Source organism: Sphaerodactylus townsendi, linkage group LG08 (assembly GCF_021028975.2).
Source record: "Sphaerodactylus townsendi isolate TG3544 linkage group LG08, MPM_Stown_v2.3, whole genome shotgun sequence".
NCBI classification, from domain to species: domain Eukaryota; kingdom Metazoa; phylum Chordata; class Lepidosauria; order Squamata; family Sphaerodactylidae; genus Sphaerodactylus; species Sphaerodactylus townsendi.
The window spans coordinates 31,251,143-31,269,323 of record NC_059432.1 but is presented as its reverse complement, the minus strand read 5'-3'; the positions used below and the strand labels follow the sequence as shown (position 1 = coordinate 31,269,323).

Sequence of the window (18,181 nt, the reverse complement as noted above, 5' to 3'; positions counted from 1 at the left end):
CTTTGAAGCTGTGCGGAATAGCAAAATCCACTTGCAAACAGTTGTGAAAGTGATTTGAAAACACATTATTCTGCATGTGTGGAAGGGGCCTTTGTCATGAATACAGACACTTAGGCCATTTCTGCACTGTGGAAGAAGAAGTTGTCTACTGGCATAATTAATGCTGGTGGAGCCACGGAACTGTTCACACTGTCTTGTGCAGGCGGCCCTGAAGCTGCAGTGTATCCACATGGAGCTGTCTCCGGTCTGTACCTTTTGTTTACCTTGTCATCCCTCCGAGGCTCCAGAGGGAGGAAGTGACATGCCCACGTTACCCTCTGACTCATGGGGGTTGGAGGGCAGCGTGGGCATGTCACTTCTCCCTCTGGAGCCTTGGAGGGAAGACAAGGTATACTGAATGCTGCGTCCTCATGCCAGAGCACTTTGCACGGCACTGGTGGGAAGATGCTGCTTTCCAAAAAACAAGCTCACAGAGCGTGTTTCAAAAGCAGCGTTTTCATGCCATTTTTGGGGGGGATGAGCACAGTGCTGCTGCACTGCACTGAAGCAGTGGCAGCTATGTGAACAGCGCCCCAAGGACAGTGTTTTACCGCCCCTAGGGCGCTGTTTTTAGGCCGTGCAGAAGCGGCATTAGGCACATTCAGGCAAGTAGAATGTTGAGGGCTGAAAGGGTTAAATGGAACTCTATGGGGTTTGGTGGGGAGAACTTGAGAGTCTTCTACAGTCAGAGCATAGAATGTTTGGGTGGAGTCTTTATGAATGAGAGCACAGAGAGAAGTCTAAGTGGAGAACTTGGTGTTTGACTTCCATTTTCTGTCAGAGCAGGTGGAATGGTTGTAAAAAGTGAAATACTCCATTATCTGGCTATGTCCAGGAAACTCTGAGAAAGATAGACTGGAAGAGGCAGATAAAGCCTTCTGTACTCTGTCCCTGGTTTAAAATCAACACACTTAAAAGATGACTCATGGCTGACAGTTTGAGGTTCTCAGGGAAAGACCCACACTGGAGACATTACATTATATACATTTATATGTATGTGTGTGTGTGTGTGTGTGTGTAAAACTTTACCAACCTCTTGTAAATCAAAACTTTTGCTTGTTTATCTATTTTTAGAAGTGCAAAGTCTCTTGTGCCTTAATTTCAGGAGACTGACAGGAAAAGAAAAGGGATATCAATCTTTGATATACATAATACATTTCTCTGTCATTATAGAGCAGTTTATTATTCTTTTAGTTGCTATTATTAGTTTTTATTTTAAACAAAGGTGGTAAAATCAGACTATGCTACCTCAATGTTAACAGTGGGAAACTGCTCTGTGAGAACTCACAGAGGCTATTAAAGGTTTTGGCAGGAAAACCCTCCTGAGAGCACCTTGCCAGGGCTGGACAGAGGAAATTGTTGTCCCATAAAGAATAATAATTCCCCAAATGTTTGCAATTCTGGGGAAAAAAATAAAAACCCAAATCTGAATTTTGAAACATCCTTGGAGACCAAAATAATCAGGAACACCAGTACTGAAACCATTCCAGAAGTCCAAATGTGAAAAATAGAAATCCCCCCCCCCCCACCCCACAAGTGTCTATCCCTATTGTATGGTAAAATCATAGTTGCAGTTTCAGGTAGGGCCACTTGAAACTCCATTAGATGAGCCAAACTTGTGAGTACTTCTAACTCTTTCCAGTATAAACTCCTTAAAAGAGGGCAAATATAGTTAAAATATCTCATACTATTTACTACATGGAGCTGCTATCTCATAGGCACATTAAAACAAAAGATACACAGAAATCGCGATTCTCAAATAACCCAGGTTGGGGGGGAAATGTGGAATGGATCCACGTTAGGATTGGGATCTGTGCGAAGTTCCCCCCAACCCGGGTTTTATACCAGTGTTATCCCAGTTTAATTGGCCAATGCAGAAAGGGCCTAAGATAATATTTTATGTTATATACATGAAATACTGAAAAAAAAAATTCAAGAAAAGGAGCGGAACAGCTAACTGATGTAATGAGTTTTCTGTGAGATTTCTTCTCACATTTGCTATGAACTTGAAGAAAAGTTAAACTAGTTCTGACCCAAATACACATTGTAACAGCTATTGTTTAATGAAAAATAATGGATTCTCTACAGCACATAGCACTGCTGCATCAATTATTTCATGTTTTACTGTATGCTATAATAAACAACCACTATATTTTAATAATCAGTCTTGAGATGACAAAACTGACATAGAGCTATAGATATATGGAACGGTCTTATGACATCCTTTGTCACACAAAATTGCCTTCCTACCAATTTCCTTCTGACAGTATACTGTAAAATAGCACATGAACTGTTGCCCTTTTCCTAGCACAGAGAATATTAGGCAAAGCTGTTCAAAAAATAGAAAACAAGGGTGGAGGAGAACCCAGAGGCTCTCTATACTCATCACTATTGGGAGGGGGGGGAGGAATAAAATGAGCGATTCTTTGTAGAACAGTGGAGTATAGGGAAAAAAACCTGTTCATATTCTCCCTTCAACTACCAGCCTGATCAGGGTATTGATGGATAGAGTCTAACAACCAAATACCAAAGATCGCTTATTATCTAAACGCAAACTGATTCTGTGCAATTACATGGAATTTATTTAGCTATATCCAAGCTATCTCAGGCCAGCACAGAAAAATGGGTCAAGTAATGTTCTTAGAATTAACAAATGTAGGAATGTATATTATTTATTTTAAAGCATCACCGCCTTACCTTTTGATCCATCAAATTTCAAGGCTGATTAAAACGATCCTATAACTGATGTACATTAAAACAATACAGAAAGATGGCTTTGTTTAGAGCGTGGGTCTTGGCTCATCTCTTGGTGGTGGAGTGGCAAACAGAGATGTGGGAATAGGGGGCCATGATGTTAACAGCCCCTCTCTCATCTCTACAGTGTACCTGATGCTGTCGCTCCTGCCACAGTGAGCCTACAGCAAACAGCCAATCTAAAAAAGTGCTGCAAAACTGCATGGATTATAATTAGTGAGCATTAACTTCAATGAAGCTAACGGAAGTCACTTAGAGGACAGTAGGAAATTTTCACCACTGCATATAGTTGATAAGAAATATCTTTTCTCACCCAAAGGCTCAAAATTGCTCAACTGATTTGCATTCATGAGATTATTTGGAGCCCACGATGGGTAGTTTGATTTGACAAAGTATCGGTGGTGAGTACAACCAAATTCTGAGGACCCCAAAGTCTGACTCAGCAAATTGGCTCCTCTGTGACATCATAGCAGATAAACTAGTAATAGTTCCATCCCTACGTGCACTGATTGACAGTGACATCAGAGACAGTTGCTGCCATATTATAACTGTCCACTATTGTCTAAGTAAACTGTTTGACATCACAAACTCAGGAATGCTTTCTTGGGAGCAAGCCTCACTGAATAGATACAAGTAGGATTCTGAACAGACCTGCTTACAAAGTCACTGTTGGAGTCTTGAAGTTGACTACTTCATGAAAATTTTGATAATTTTGCTTTTTTTCTTAATAAAAAGTACAATCATTTTAACTTTCAATGGAGAAAAAAATGTTAAAAGTACACCAAAATACACTCAGGTCAATGGAACTGTGGCCAAAGATTCTAGCCAGTCCTTACTACTACAGAAGATATCTGGCAAACAATACTGAATTATGTCTGAAAGGTCACCAAGAAACATACCTCGATTCTTTCAGAGGCCCCTTCCGCATGGAGGCAGAAGGGGTTGGATCGGCGTAATCCATGCCGACCCGACAACACTGGGACCGTCCGCATGGACGGTCCCAGAACCGGCTGGGACGACGGCGCAGCAGAGCGCCGTCGCCCGGCCGACCCGGCTTGTCCCTGGCCCTCCGGCACGTCGCTGAGGCCTGGAGACATGCCCCCCCGGCCCTGCGTGCCTGCTTGAGCGTCGCAGGGCAGGGGGGCGTGTCCCCAGGCCTCGGCGACGCGCCAGAGGGCCAGGGGCCAGGGAAGTGACGGGTGGGAGTGGGGGGGAGGGCGCCTTGGAGCCGCTGCCATTCGCATGGCAGCGGCTCCAAGCCGGCATTTCCAAACAACCTCGCTCCCCAAGCAAGGTTGGGAAATGCCGGCTACGCACTGGTCGGGCGACGCGAGGGCGGCACGGCTGCGAAGCAGCTGCACCCCCTGTGCGAATGGCTCCCTGGGGATGGCGTTTTTGCCGTCCCCAAGGCACCATAAAATGCCCGTGCAGAAAGGGCCAGAGATTCCTCTTAGGGCTTGTTTATCGAATCCCTTGCCAACTCTGTTTCTCCCCTCTGAACCCAGTCCAGTTTCATTATAGCTTCCTTAGAATATGCCACCCAGAAGACTAAATATTTGGAGCATTTAACCGATAGTAGAATTTTTGCCCTTACAGCATGATATTTATTAATTTTATTATTGTATTTATTTTATTTATAAACCACCCTATCCCCACAGGGCTCAGAGCGGGTCATAGCACATTCTTGCCTCCCTGCTGCTGCCACATCTCAAAATGGTCTTCCAAAAGGAAAAGCATTTCAGAGATGAGGTTTTGCTGGAAGAGGGGGAAGTCATGCTCTGTGGATACAAATCTGTTTTCTTATCTTGTAGAGTATTCATGGGTGGAAGGAATTTTTTTTTACTTTGATTATTTTTATTTATTTATTTTATTTATTTTTTCAATTTATATACCGCCTGATCCCCGATTCATATTGAGATATGAAAAGCTGAAGAATAGCTGCAGTTTCAAAGATCTCAGTGACTTTCTGCCAGAATATCCAAGAAAAGTGACACATTATGTTAAAAGCCCGTTGGGGAAAAAAGGGTAGTTTAATACATTGATTATAACATTGCTTTGGGTTGAATCCAAAAATGCCATTCTGCTGGTGTGCTGGCACTTCCATTGGTAGATTTGAGGAGGACAATTTTAGGGTTTTTTTTTACTTTTTTGTACTACACTCCCCTTTTTGCCCCCACACGGTTTTTGAGGGCCCCCAGATGCAGAATTTGGTAGCTTAGTAAGCTGCAGCAGGAGGAGGGAAAGCAGAGAAATCCCACACTGCCATTTTCACTTCACTTGGTACTACTTCAGTACTTTGGTTTATTTTCCATGCTGATTATTACAATTACTTTGAAATAAAAATCAGGAACAACATCACATTAAGCAGTTTACAGGTTCTGTCTGTTAGAGTATATCCAATCAGAAGTTACTGGAATCCATTGAGGAATCGAAAAGGCTAATGAAGCAACCTCTCTTCAAACAACCACATTACGATTCTTTGATTTTTGACAATTTTAGTTTATTAATTGTGCCCTTTGATTTGTGTTGGAAATGCTCACAAGTATTGACTGTGCATTTCATTTATAATGTGGTTATCATAATGAATCCTTTCTTTGTTTAATAAACTGTTGTGCTAGTCATATTTCTCTACACTCTCCATTTGTATGAGACTAGGAAATTGACTGCCATCAGAAGCCAATGAGGGAACAGGATTTCACCCCACAGCAAAAAATCCCAGTTGTACAGCTATTAAACTACCAAAGCATCAGGCAACTTATGTCCAGTGGTGGGATCCAAACATTTTAATAACAGGTTCTGATGGTGGTGGGATTCAAACAGTGGCGCCGCCGCACACATGCACCTCCAATTCCTATTGGGCAGGGAGGTTGCTTTAGTAACCCCTTCTCGGCACTCAGAAAAAATTAGTAACCACTTCTAGAGAAGTGGTGAGAACTGGTCGTATCCCACCTCTGCTTATGTTTAATATCTAGGGACTGGAAATTAGTAAGGGAGAAGTTGCTCAACATAAAGAAAACTTGGAGAGTTTACCTTTTAAAATGGTACTCTGCACTAAAAAGAAGTTGCTTAATGCATTTTGCCTGAAAATCTTCCAAAGAACCATGATGAACTATGTTGGCACTTATTAACAGCTGCGAGGATAATAGTTGCATCCTGCTAAAAAACTAAAAGAGATCTTAACACAGAACTCTGGGAAGACAAAGTTAGAGAATATGCTACAATGGCTAAATTAACAAATATTGTAAACAGATGGTCAAAACAAGAGTTTGATGAGAATTGGGAAGTGTATTTCTTATCTGAGGCTGAACTGATTATGTAAGAATAATACTAATAACAATAATACAAATTTGTTAATGATTAAGATATAAGAAACTGCTGTTTTAGAACTATTATTTCTGTTTTAGAACTAAAGGTTAGAAGATAATGAATTTTAAAACTATGCAATGTTCTCTCTGATTGATATTAGTACTGTAACTTTGAGATCCAATGTGTTGGCCAAGCTAGCAGGGGCTGCTGGGAATCGTAGTCCATGAACATCTGGAGGGCCTCAGTTTGACACCTCTGTCAATACATAGAGTGTCAATACATATACAGCTTATGGGTAGCTGTATTTTTTTCTTTCCTTTTCTATATTTGAACTTCTGTTTGTCAATTATATATGAAAAAAATTAATAAAAATCTTGTTAAAAAAGAAGTAGCTTAGTTCTTTCAACTGCAAGATCCCAAAGAAAAATGAGATGGCCGCTCAGCCAGGGTGACTATTTCCAAGAGGTATGAGTGGCTGTATAATGTAGTCCACAGAAATCTACTGCTTAACTGTAAGACAAAGATTTCTTGCCTCTCACAGGAAAGCTGATGTGTTCTAAATAAAAAAGAACCTTATCTACATATGGAATGCTTAAGCTTTAGAAATGCACTTCAGTAATTTACGTATTAAATTAATCTAATTTCCATTGGATGCATTCATTACTTTCATGACCTATTCTGAAAATGAATTCTTCAGTTATGGCTTATTAAAAGAGAATTTTTTTTTGAAAAAAAAGAATGTAATTTGCCATTGAGGACCCACATTGCAGAACATAATAAGATTTACAGGTAATTATTGCATACTAATATGCATCTGACAATGTACACCAACTGAGATTAATTATTTCAGTACCATAAGGGGGGAAAAAGTGTAATTACTTCGGAAGTGAAGAAAACTCACTGTAAAGTATAATTATCAGCAGAACTGATGCAAATTGTTTTAGACAATACAACTTTAAATGGTACTAAATTTAGGGTACGCTTCTCAAAATGGGTTCAAAATGAACACAATTTTCCAAAATTATAAGTATATTATTAACAAAAATATTAGCAGCTTCTTCTTTACTGCTATGTTTGAATACACAAAACAAAGGCAGCATACGCTATATTCAATCTTGCCCTTATTGGGATAGGAAGCAACTGAATCAGTAAAGCACCGTATTTCTGAGCACAGAGGGAGATTTAAACATTACATCAACAAAATACTTTATCTGAAAATGAAAGATCAGTGAATTTTGTAATGATTTCCTCAAGCAGTTATTACCCAAAACATACCATGGTTGGCTAAAGCTGGCATTGAGACATACTAGGATTTATGGCTGTACAGACCTGTAATGGATTCATTGACCTTCAGAGCTAACTCATCATAATAAAAATCTTGCAACTACAGAAGAACCAATGATCCAATGGACTATTTAAAGCATATCAATATAAGCGATTTCTTCGCAGCCTCACCTACGTCTTCTATTCTTTAAACTAAACAAAGCAAGTGCACTTAACTTGTCCTCATATGACATCCTTCTGAACTATTTATCATCTCTGCTTCTCTCCTTTTAACTCTTACCCATTATGACAAAGTGTGGCTCTACTTGTATTCCCGGAACGTTTGCAGTTTCATTTTATTTTGTATGTACATTTGCTAATCATATTGATCCTTCAAATAAAGTCAGCGTTAATCAAACCCATGCTAAGTTAAGCAGCAGTCCCAGCATAAAACTCATCAACCATGCTTAAGAAGATGTTTATTTGCATACAATTTGTGACCTATTAGAATTCATGCAACCTTCTAGCAATCTAAGGCGGCTTCTGCATGGGCCATAAACAGCACCCCTAGAACGGCAAAAACACCATCCCGGGGGTGCTGTTCGCATGGCTGCTGCCTCCTGAACAAGGCAGCACCGCACTTTTTCCCACGAGCCGCTGTTTATGAGACTCGCTCAGTGAGTGAGTCTTTTCAAAAACAGCGGCATCTACCTGGTGCCAAGCGAATGGCACTCGGTGGAAGGCACTGTTTTTTGGTGAACCACTTTTTAAAAACTTACCTCTTCTTCCCTGCATAGCTCTGCGGGGACGAAGGGCATGCCTCCTGGCCCCTGACCCCTGAGGCATCACCATGGCCATGGAAGTGTGTCCCCTCATCTCCTCAGAGCTATGCAGGGAAGAGGAGGTAAGTTTAAAAAAAGTGGCGTGTCTGGGGCCACACACACAGAAGCATGCAAATGGCCCCAGGGGTACACTGGCATCAAGTATGCTGATGCACAACTGGTCTTAAGGCCCGTGTGGAGTGGGCCAAAGACAGGTTGCCCAGTGCTTATTAACTCCCCCATTCTCCTAAGAAGGGAAATGCCAAACCTTAGGTGGGATACCACAAAGGGAGAGTGGACTGTGGACCATTCCGCACATTGGTTGTAGACACGTACCTTCAATCTAATTTCACAAATGCCTGCAAGCGGATTTCCTTTGCTATTTCGCTACTGCGCAAAATCCAGCCGCTGAAAAAAGCGTAATATTGAAAGTGGATTGAAAGTACATTATTCTGCATGTGCAGAAGGGGCCTCTGTTTTCCTTAAAAGAACAAACTGGCAGCACAGGTCTTTAGGTAGACAAAGTAGAAACCTGTTGAAGCACAGAAGTTTAAACTGGCTATGCCTTCAGAGAAACTTTTCTACAATGCTTTCAGATACGAACAAACTTTTATTGACATGCAACTAGGTTGGACACACAGGATTCCATGCACACCACCCAGTCCTTTTTCCAGAACCCGGGTCAACTGTACCAGGTCCATTCATCCACAGAGACAGGCCTAACAACAGGGTACTCTGTTTTCTCCCAGAGATAGAGCTAAACCACTCTGCCACATTACCAGGCAGATACTCTTCACATTGTCTGCTGTTTTTCCTGAGCCAGATTTAAGCTCTCTCCCTGAGGCAGAACTCAACTCTCTCTCTCTTCCTGTGTTCCCTCCAACATTTCATCCTCCTATCCAATGGTGACTGGATGCTGAAGCAGCATCTATGGGCTCATCTGAGTGGCTGATTTTTCTTTCGGAGTAGGTCAGCTTCCTGTCAATTACACCAACCCATGTTCTGGGGTAAAAAAATAGAGGCTGTCCAATCTACGGCCCTTTCCGCACATGTGTGGATCCGAGCCTCCGCCAGCATAATCTAGCGTGTGAGCGGCCAGCACTTCCCCCTCAGCTGGAGAGGTGCCCCCCCTCCACTCACGGTCCCATCCTTTGTCACTCTGGAGGGCTGCAGGGACCGGAGGGCAGTGTGGGCGGGGCTCTGCAGCCCTCCATAGCGATGACGGACAGGATGGTGAGTGGAGGGGAGGGGGAAAGCAGCGTCTTCCCACTGGTGCTGTTTGTACCACGCTGACGGGAAGACTGTGCTTTAGAAAAACCTTGCTAGTTTCGCAAGGTTAATAGGAGCGGCTTCATGCCACTCCTGGGCGGCCAGGATGGTGTTTTTGCTGTCACCGGACCACTGCAAATCGCCCGTGCGGAAAGGGCCTACTGTATATATTGGTCACAATTTGATACAATAATCCTGTATGTCTTTCAATCCTCTTTGGTATGTCAAAATGTGGCAGCACATCCTTTAATTACTTTGTATTACTAAAAGTTAACTATCAATTACTCCTTTTAGTTATATTTCCTTATTCCTTTAGTTATATTCTACTTATTTTTAGCATTCTATCTTCTTGTTCATACACCAGCATCCAAGTATAATATATATTTAAAAAGAAATTTTAAAACCAAGATTGAAAATGACATATCTTTGACAGTGGTGTGTGTTAAGAAAAATTAATAGAACAACTAGAGGGAATGATTCAGTTCAGTTTTGAAAAATGATTAAAGAAAAGAATAAAGAAAATTGACATAACAGCCATGACCAAATTCCTGAACATTTTCAGAATGAAAACTTTTATAAAGTATCGGACATCTCTGTTCTTGTAAATGGCATCCTGGGTAAAAAAAATACCATAAGACAATCTTAACTGATTTTACAGGACTGAAAGATCCAGTTAAAAGTTAAAGATAACATCCATCTCAATAGTAAGAAAGCACACAGGGAGGATTTAATATCATTTGGGGTTCACAAAAGCAATGAAGATTATGGAGTTATATGATAGATGTATTTAAAAGAAACAAATAACAGAAAATGCCATTTTAGAGCTCAAATTCTATCTATTATTAAATGGATGAATTAAAATAGGTGCTATCTATCTATTATTAAAATAGGTACCGGGTGATAGCTACCAGACACAGCTATCCTTTTGACTCCCTGCTGTTTTGTGAAGCACACCCGAAGCTATCACTGCCCTCTCCCGAGCCAGAGATGTTCTCCTTCTATACTTCCCTTCAGCAGTCCAGCCACTTTCTGAAAGGTGATTGGATGCTGCAGTAGCACACCCATTGGCTCAGCTGAGTGGCTGTTTTGCCCTTCAGAGGCAGGACAGTCTCCTGTCTGCCACACACCGCTCCGCACCTAATGTCGTAGTCCCAATCTAGCTACCTTCAGTTCCTTTTTAAGCATATGCTACACTCTGAAAAATCTGATCATAGATCTCCAAAGTAATGCAGAGTTTTACCCTTAAACTCAGTTAAATTTAAGTACCATATATACTTGAGTATAAGCCGACCCGAATAAAAGCCGAGGCACCTAATGTTGCCACAAAAAAACTGGGAAAACTTATTGAGTATAAGCCAAGGGTGGGAAATGTAGCAGCTACTGGTAAATTTCAAATCTACCTCACAGAGCTGTTGTGAGGATAAAATGGCAGACTGGAGAACAATGTTGGGTTCCACACTTTGGGTTCCACATGGCACAAAGGTGGGGTACAAATGTAGCAAAATAAATTGCTACGGCACCACACTAGCTTACATCTTGCTCAACTGTACACTTCCATCTCTTTCTTAATCTGAAAACAGCTAAACTTGAATGGCATGGAAATTGACATTTTGCAAAGAATTGACCCCTAACTGCAAAAGCTGCACTCATGTTCTTATATCATCTTTTTGCAGCATGTAAATTGGTATCAAGGAAGAACAGGAAAACATTGCCTTGCAGATTAAAGACAAAAAAGCAGCAGCTTCCAATTAACTCCAAGCCACCAACTGACAGAAGAAACAGAACTGTGAGGGAACAGGGAAATCTAAAAACAAGGCTCCAGAAAGAATCTATTAACAAGTACTTTGTGACTGAAGCAACAGAGCATCAAAACACATGGTTCACCATAAAGCCTCATGATCAGCCTTGAATACACACAAATTGTCATAAATTATAATCTACTGTGATAAGGAAACAGAGCCAGAGCCAAGCCTGCAGCAGATTCTGATTTGGATAAATGATTTGCACAGTTTATTGTGATAGGATCATATTCTGTAATCTCTGTATCACTAAATGTGTCTTGTTAATAAAATCATAGACTTGTTAAGAGAATCATAGACTCACAGAATTTGTTCCTCCCCAAGCTGGAAACAAACAATAGGGGACTCCCAGTGATCAAATTAGTCGTGCTTCCTTTTGCATCCAATGAGAATCACCAATGATGCAAGACTCCAATTGCACCCATACACCCTTCCCTATTTTTCCCCAGGCAAAAGAAGCCGGTCTTTCCACATGTGCACAATGCAATGCAAACTGGGGGCCTTCTACAAAATGCACAAAATGCAAAAACGCAACGTAAATCTGCAAGGAGGGAGGGGCACAACTAGCTTTTCCCCACCACACACACACACTGCAAACCGTGTTTTGCACGCACCCCAGACCACAATGCAAAACTGCATTTTGCAAAATCCACCCCCGCCCAGCAGGCCACCTCCTCCCTGCCTCCTCTTCCAATTCCCCCCCTCCGGGTCCTAGCAGCTGCCCTTGCCTCTGGCGCTGTTCTGGCTCTGTCTGGGCTGGCAGCAGATCCTGTAAGGCGTCCATCTCACGATCACAGAGAGCAGTCCCAGGTAGAGAAGCCTCCCCCCCCGCCCCGCCCAGCTGGCTGCCTGCCTGCCTGCTTACCAGCCTCCTCCTTCCCTGGCTGCAGGCTCTCAATCACATATACTAGCGTATATGCTCGAGTATAAGCTGAGGGGGGCTGAAAAAAGTCAGTTTATACTCAAGTATATATGGTATCTATTTCCATGCATCTATATTTAGTACACTACGAAGTACAATACGAAGGTAATATTGCATATGTGACTGACCACAAAGACCCTGCTTACAATGGCTTTTTGATGTTGCAATGATGCAGGTACAGCTAGAAAGAAGTAGAGAACCTCTACCGTGAGCTGGCAGGTACAGTATAAAATGGAGTTATTGTTAAATGTCAGACAGGTTGCCAAGAAAGAAAACCTTTTTTTAAAAAAAAAATGGCCATCAGAAAGAAAAATATTTTTTTAGAAGTTTGCTGCCAAGACAATCCCTCACTAATCTGAAAATACGGTTGTTCTTAGTAGTATATTTGATTTTTGTTATTCTGTTTTTGTTATGTTACGGAAATATTATGCACAGTTCCCTTTTAGTAGAGTTTGTTTTGTTTGTTTTTTGAATTCTCATGGCAGTATACTAAAGCAATTTCTGTCTCTCTTTCTCATCCTTTCTTTTTCAAACATACATACACTCTCATCCATTCACTTTTTCAAAATTCTGTGCTGGCTAGGTATTGTTTATTCGTGAATTTAATTAAAAGCATAATTTGTTTTCTTAAGTGATTCGGCTCAACATGACATATTATATCAAATACACAGAAAGTTCAAGCTCAATGTACAAAGCAGAAACAAATAAATGTTCAACACATTAGTCATACAACAAGAAGACATTTTAATACAAGAAGAGAGAGTAAATAAATAAATTAGAAGCTAACCTCGTTTACTGCTACATAGTACTGCTGCTGCTGGAACTGGGGAGAGTTATCATTTCTGTCCCTCACCACAATCCGAACTTCATGGTAGATAATAGTTCCTACTTTTCTGTTAATGCACTGGACTTGGACCACAATAGACTGAATGGACATTGGTGGCTATAAAGAAGGGGGTAGAAGATAAAAACACAATTATTTTTAAGTAACCTCTGGATGTGCAAAGCATACTTTTAACACAAAGTCATTTAATACATTGATGGTTACATTTGTTATCTGGTTACACCAACCGACTGGGCAACTTTTCAAGTACAAGACAGGCACTACCTAGAGCTGCAACATTTCTGTAGAAAGGGTAAAAACAAAATATTATTCACCAGGACTTCATCAGATTATAGTGCGCATTTCAAGAATGAAGTAAAATAGTGATAAAACTATTTCTATATGCTTTTGGAAGATCTTGTGACATATCGCATAAATAATACAAACTTAAAATGCATGAAATCAATTTCAGCCCTATTTGGAAAAGTTGGTCTAAAAACTCTTTGAAAACTGGGGATTAAGCTCATTGGTGCAGTAAATCACCACATAAAATTAGAAACAAACCTGGCACCTGTATTTCAGTTTCCGTTTAAGCCACACTGGAGCTGATAATAACATCCATATACACACAAACAAATATATATAGCTATATATATAATATATATAAATACAGAATGTAATTTCTTCATGGCCAGGACATATGAATCATAGACATTGGCTATGTTCATTACAAATATGGACCTCTCACACTTAATTCCTGCCTGTTTCAAAGAAGGAAATAAAATATTGACAAAACTAACAGTTTCTCTGTTTCTGGAATATATCTTGTGACTCATCATCATGCAGCTTTATAAGTTTTTAGGTTCCTAATAAATCACAGTTTGTCAAGGTGTCCATATCAGATGTTTTTTAAAAACTCAAGATTAAACCATCAGTATATATAAAGTCCGGGTGTGGTGGCAACAATTCACTTCTGGCCAATCGCTACACACAATTCAGTTCCACCCAATTACCACACACATGACTTGGGGATGAGGTTTTTCTACACAGAATGGGTAAAACACTAAACTAAAATGGCAGCTCCTGAGGAGAGAGCAGGGGATCTGTCTCCGCACTCTCTCACAGGAATGAAACTATCACGCAGGGCCTGGCACCCCTCTGCAGGGCTGCGCTGCCCCCATAGTTTTTCCACAATTATTTGCACTTGCAGCTGAGGGGGAGGCAGAAAAAGCGGTTAGTGATTGTGCCAAGGAAGGGCAGTCTGGGGAAATGCCTCTTGGAAAAAAGGCTGCTTCACAGCTGACGTTGTCCACCTGCCTCTTATGTTGATCAGCTGCTGCCCCATCTTCAGAGAATGTGGAGGGTTTGTTGCCAACTCAGGAGAATGGCTGCTTGGCACTTTCCATCTTTCACTCCTCAGCACAGCTGAGGCCAAGCCCCAGCTGGTGCCCAGTGCCTTGCTCAACACAGCACAGCAGTTGCAAGATTGGCCCAGAAGATTGCCCTCCAGTAGGGCAAGTTGGAAGCCACTGCTACCTCCCACCAGGCTGCTTCCACCCAAGGGACATATATAGAGTTAGAGAAGGTGAAGGATGGCAAGTGAGTGGGAGTGCTTTCTGTGGTGTGCAGAGATGACAACCTGCAGGTGGGACCTGGAGATCTCTTGGAATTATAACTTATAACAGAGGGCAGTTCTCTTGGAAACAATGACAGCATTGCAATGTGGGGTCCATCCAACAGATGTCCCTCCCCTGGCTCCACCGCCAAATCTCCAGGAATTTCCAAGCCTAGAACTGCCGATCTCCAGAAATGGTCAAATAGATTGCAATGTTTTGGACTGTGGAAGGTCTTGATTAGGAATGTTTATTTTTTTTACCTGCCCTTTGGTAAACCCCGCCCCCCCAAGCTCATTTCAGTGATGCTGGGCTTAAGGGGGAGGAAAGGCAGAAAGGGTTGTCCCCCCCCCCAAGAGGGCACTGTTACCCCATCAGCAGTTTTCTAGAGCCCAGTGTATTTGTTCATACAATGGACTTTACTGCTAGCAAGAGCATAAAGAGTCCGGCTAGACCAGACTAATGGTCCCTTTAAACCGGCATTCAGTTTTTCACAATGGCTAACCATAAGCTGGCATGGCCTACAGCTATAGAGTCCAAAGTCTTCCCCAATAAGTGGTATTTAGAATTATTCTGCTCCCAAACAAGTAGATCCTATTCAGTAATTGTAGATCCCATGTCAGCATCTGGCAGCATGCCGATGAATGACCCAGCTGTGGGGGCCTTGGCAGTGGGTGGCACATGGGCAGGTGGCTTGGACATGAGTCACAAGAGCCCCTCAACATCAGGCTGTGCAGCGAGTCCAAGGCAAGGTCCTCCACCTGAGTCAAAAACTGCAGGGGAGGATGGGCAAAAGTGGGTTGGCACAGATGCAGGCCAGGCCCATGGGCTAAGAAGGGGGTGGGGTACAAACTAGCAGGATGGGGGGGCATGAATGTGAGAAGGTGGGGGTGGGTGGCTGCCCATGGGGGACAGAAAACTCAGTTCTTGCCCCAGGCTCCATTTTCTGTTGATATGCCACTGCCCCTAATGGCCACCGCTCTAGCTGGCCTTAAGCATGAAACAGGTAGCATTTGTACGAATGGCATCCTGGAGGTCCTGGACCTTAGACTCCTGTTTAGCAACCAAAATTTATCTTTCAGGACTATATAAATACATTTTCCAGTATTTTTAGTGCTATCATTTTCTTCTTCCTTTGATGTTAAGATCTTAAATATAGTAAAAAAGTAGTTTCCCCTTCAGTTGTGTCCAACCCTGGTATACCACTGCGAGCAATGATTTTATAAGCAAGCCATTTTTGTGGGGTAGTTTGCCATTGCTTTCCCCGGCTATTCTTTACACTCTAGCTATGAGCTAGGTACTCATTTACCGACCAAGGAATGGATGGATGGCTGAGCTGACTATGAGCCAGCTGCCACGATATCTGACCCGCAGGAGGCTCGAACTCCTGACCTCACCATGTGAGTGGCAGTGCAAGCACTTAACCACTACGCCACGTGGCTCCTTCTTAAATATATTGTAAGTTAAATTGCAAGCCTGTGCAAGCAAAGGAGAGTGGTCTCAAAACTGAATAAATAAATAATTAAACAAATATACCCCATGAATAGAGACGTGAAAGCCCAGAGAAAATCAGGTGGGAGGAAACTAGTTCCCTCAATGACTTCCCACCCTTCAATTTTCCTAATAAAAGAAGTGAAAGACATTGGAGAGCTCTGAAAACTCCCATATAATATTTTGGGGAAATTTGTAAAACATTATTCAAAATGTACAACATGGAAAACATATATAAGACAACCTAAAGAACTGGATAAGAATCCCTACATAGACTGTGGCCATATGCAGCACATTTTCAAGGATATGGTTATTATTTAAATCTGGATGATGCTGGCAATAAAATTAACATGCTCTGCGATATTAAATTATTAAACTGGATTTGAGACAGCTAGGTTCAAACCCAGTAGCACTTCAGAAGCCCACAAGGTTTTTAGAGCATCAGCATTTAAGAGACACAAATTTTCCTTCGTCAGATTTGAAATGTGGTATGGGAGGAGAGTTTTATGGATTCTGTGCACCACCAAAAAGACAAATAGATCAAATCAAACCTGAGTTCTCTTTAGAAGCTAAAAAGACTAAACTGAGGCTATCATATTTTATGTCATGGTGAAGACAATTTCAGAGAGCCTGCAGTAGAACAGCTGGATTCAAGTCCAGTAGCACCTTAGACACCACAAATATTTTTAGGGTATAATCATTTGAGAGTCAAAGCTCCTTTGGTCAGATAATCAACAGAATGTGAGAAGACAAGGCTCATTGGAAAAGACAATAATGTTGGGAACATTTGAAAATGGTAGTTAAAAAAGAAGATCCAACTTGAGATGATTGGCTCAATAAATCAAGCCACAGCCCTCAGTTTGCAAGACTTGCAGATAACGAATAGGATGTTTTGGAGGCCATTAATTCAAAGGATCACCATTAGTTGGATGTGACATAATGACACAAAACACACACACAGTTTAACTGGATATCCAAATACACAGACAGTCCTATCTGTTCTGACTGCACGAGAGTTTCTGTCAACATATTCTCCTTTCTTTACTGCAAAATATGTTCACTGACTTCATCTTCCACCACCCCCAGATTATAAAAATTAAGATATACATGTGCTGAGACAGCAGTTTGCACACTTGCATAAATGGGAATTCATTTCACAGAGGTCTTTTGATTCAACTGTTAAACAAATATTTGAAGAGCCCATGGTGTACTATTCTCTGTTGTGAAGCCTGTCCATTTATTCCTACCCTCAACTTCCTACACTTTAACCAGTTGTCAATCTATATATTAGCCTATTACATCACACTATATGATGGCATAAATTGGCACGGTAACCAAAAATTCATTGGGATAAGGTATATCTTTACTTAATTCTACTTCCTTTACTCCTGGCCAAGTGCTTCTTTAAACTTAGGGAGAATGTTTGCCTTCTTATTCCCTAAGAATCTCAAATGGTTGAAGTCCAACAGAAATTCACTTATACACTTTTGAAAAAAAAAACAGCGAACATTGAATAAATCCATCTCTTTTTAAAAAAAACTTTAATAAGGTTATTTTTTTAAAAAAATAAGTAAATAAAAGAAAGGACCTAGTAGTTGGCTGTTAACTTCAAAACTTACACGCTTCAGGGCTTCACGAGATCAGATACACTCAAGAATGTGTTCTATGCCCCGAAATCCCAAAAGATAAAGAAAGCATAAGAAATGAAGAAAGTGAATGGCAGAAGGGAAAGAAAGCTTCAGGCTTGGCCAGAGGGAAGGACATCTCTTGCCTTATTTAGCAGGCATGTTGCATATGGAGTGAACATTCACATCACAGCTGCTTTTACAAAAAATCAAATGGAATGGGTACATTATCAGCTTGTAAAATCACCTGAATATACCTCAGAATTTACTACCATCTGTCTATCTGTCAGCCTGCCTGCTTGTCTATCTTCTCAGAGAAATCAGCTCAGAAACAACCATAAATTAGGTCAGAATAGTATTATTCAGGAAGACTTTACTTTTATGAGTTTGAGGTGGAAATAGGACATGAAAAGGCATGGGAATCTTTTGCTAAATGAGGAAGACAATTAATTGCTA

General features: G+C 41.3%; 1 protein-coding gene across 5 annotated transcripts in view; it reads right to left on the bottom strand.

Moving 5' to 3' along the window:
• PCDH15 (protocadherin related 15) overlaps positions 1 to 18,181 on the bottom strand; it is a 904,280-nt gene that overhangs the window by 307,505 nt on the left and 578,594 nt on the right. For all 5 annotated transcript variants that reach the window (XR_007245346.1, XM_048507034.1, XM_048507035.1 and 2 more), the window contains one exon: positions 12,961 to 13,116. Coding sequence is in view for 4 of the 5 variants with exons in the window: in XM_048507034.1 (XP_048362991.1) it covers positions 12,961 to 13,116 (156 nt within the window). In the remaining variant the exon portion in view is untranslated. The remainder of the gene's footprint in view (positions 1 to 12,960; positions 13,117 to 18,181) is intronic.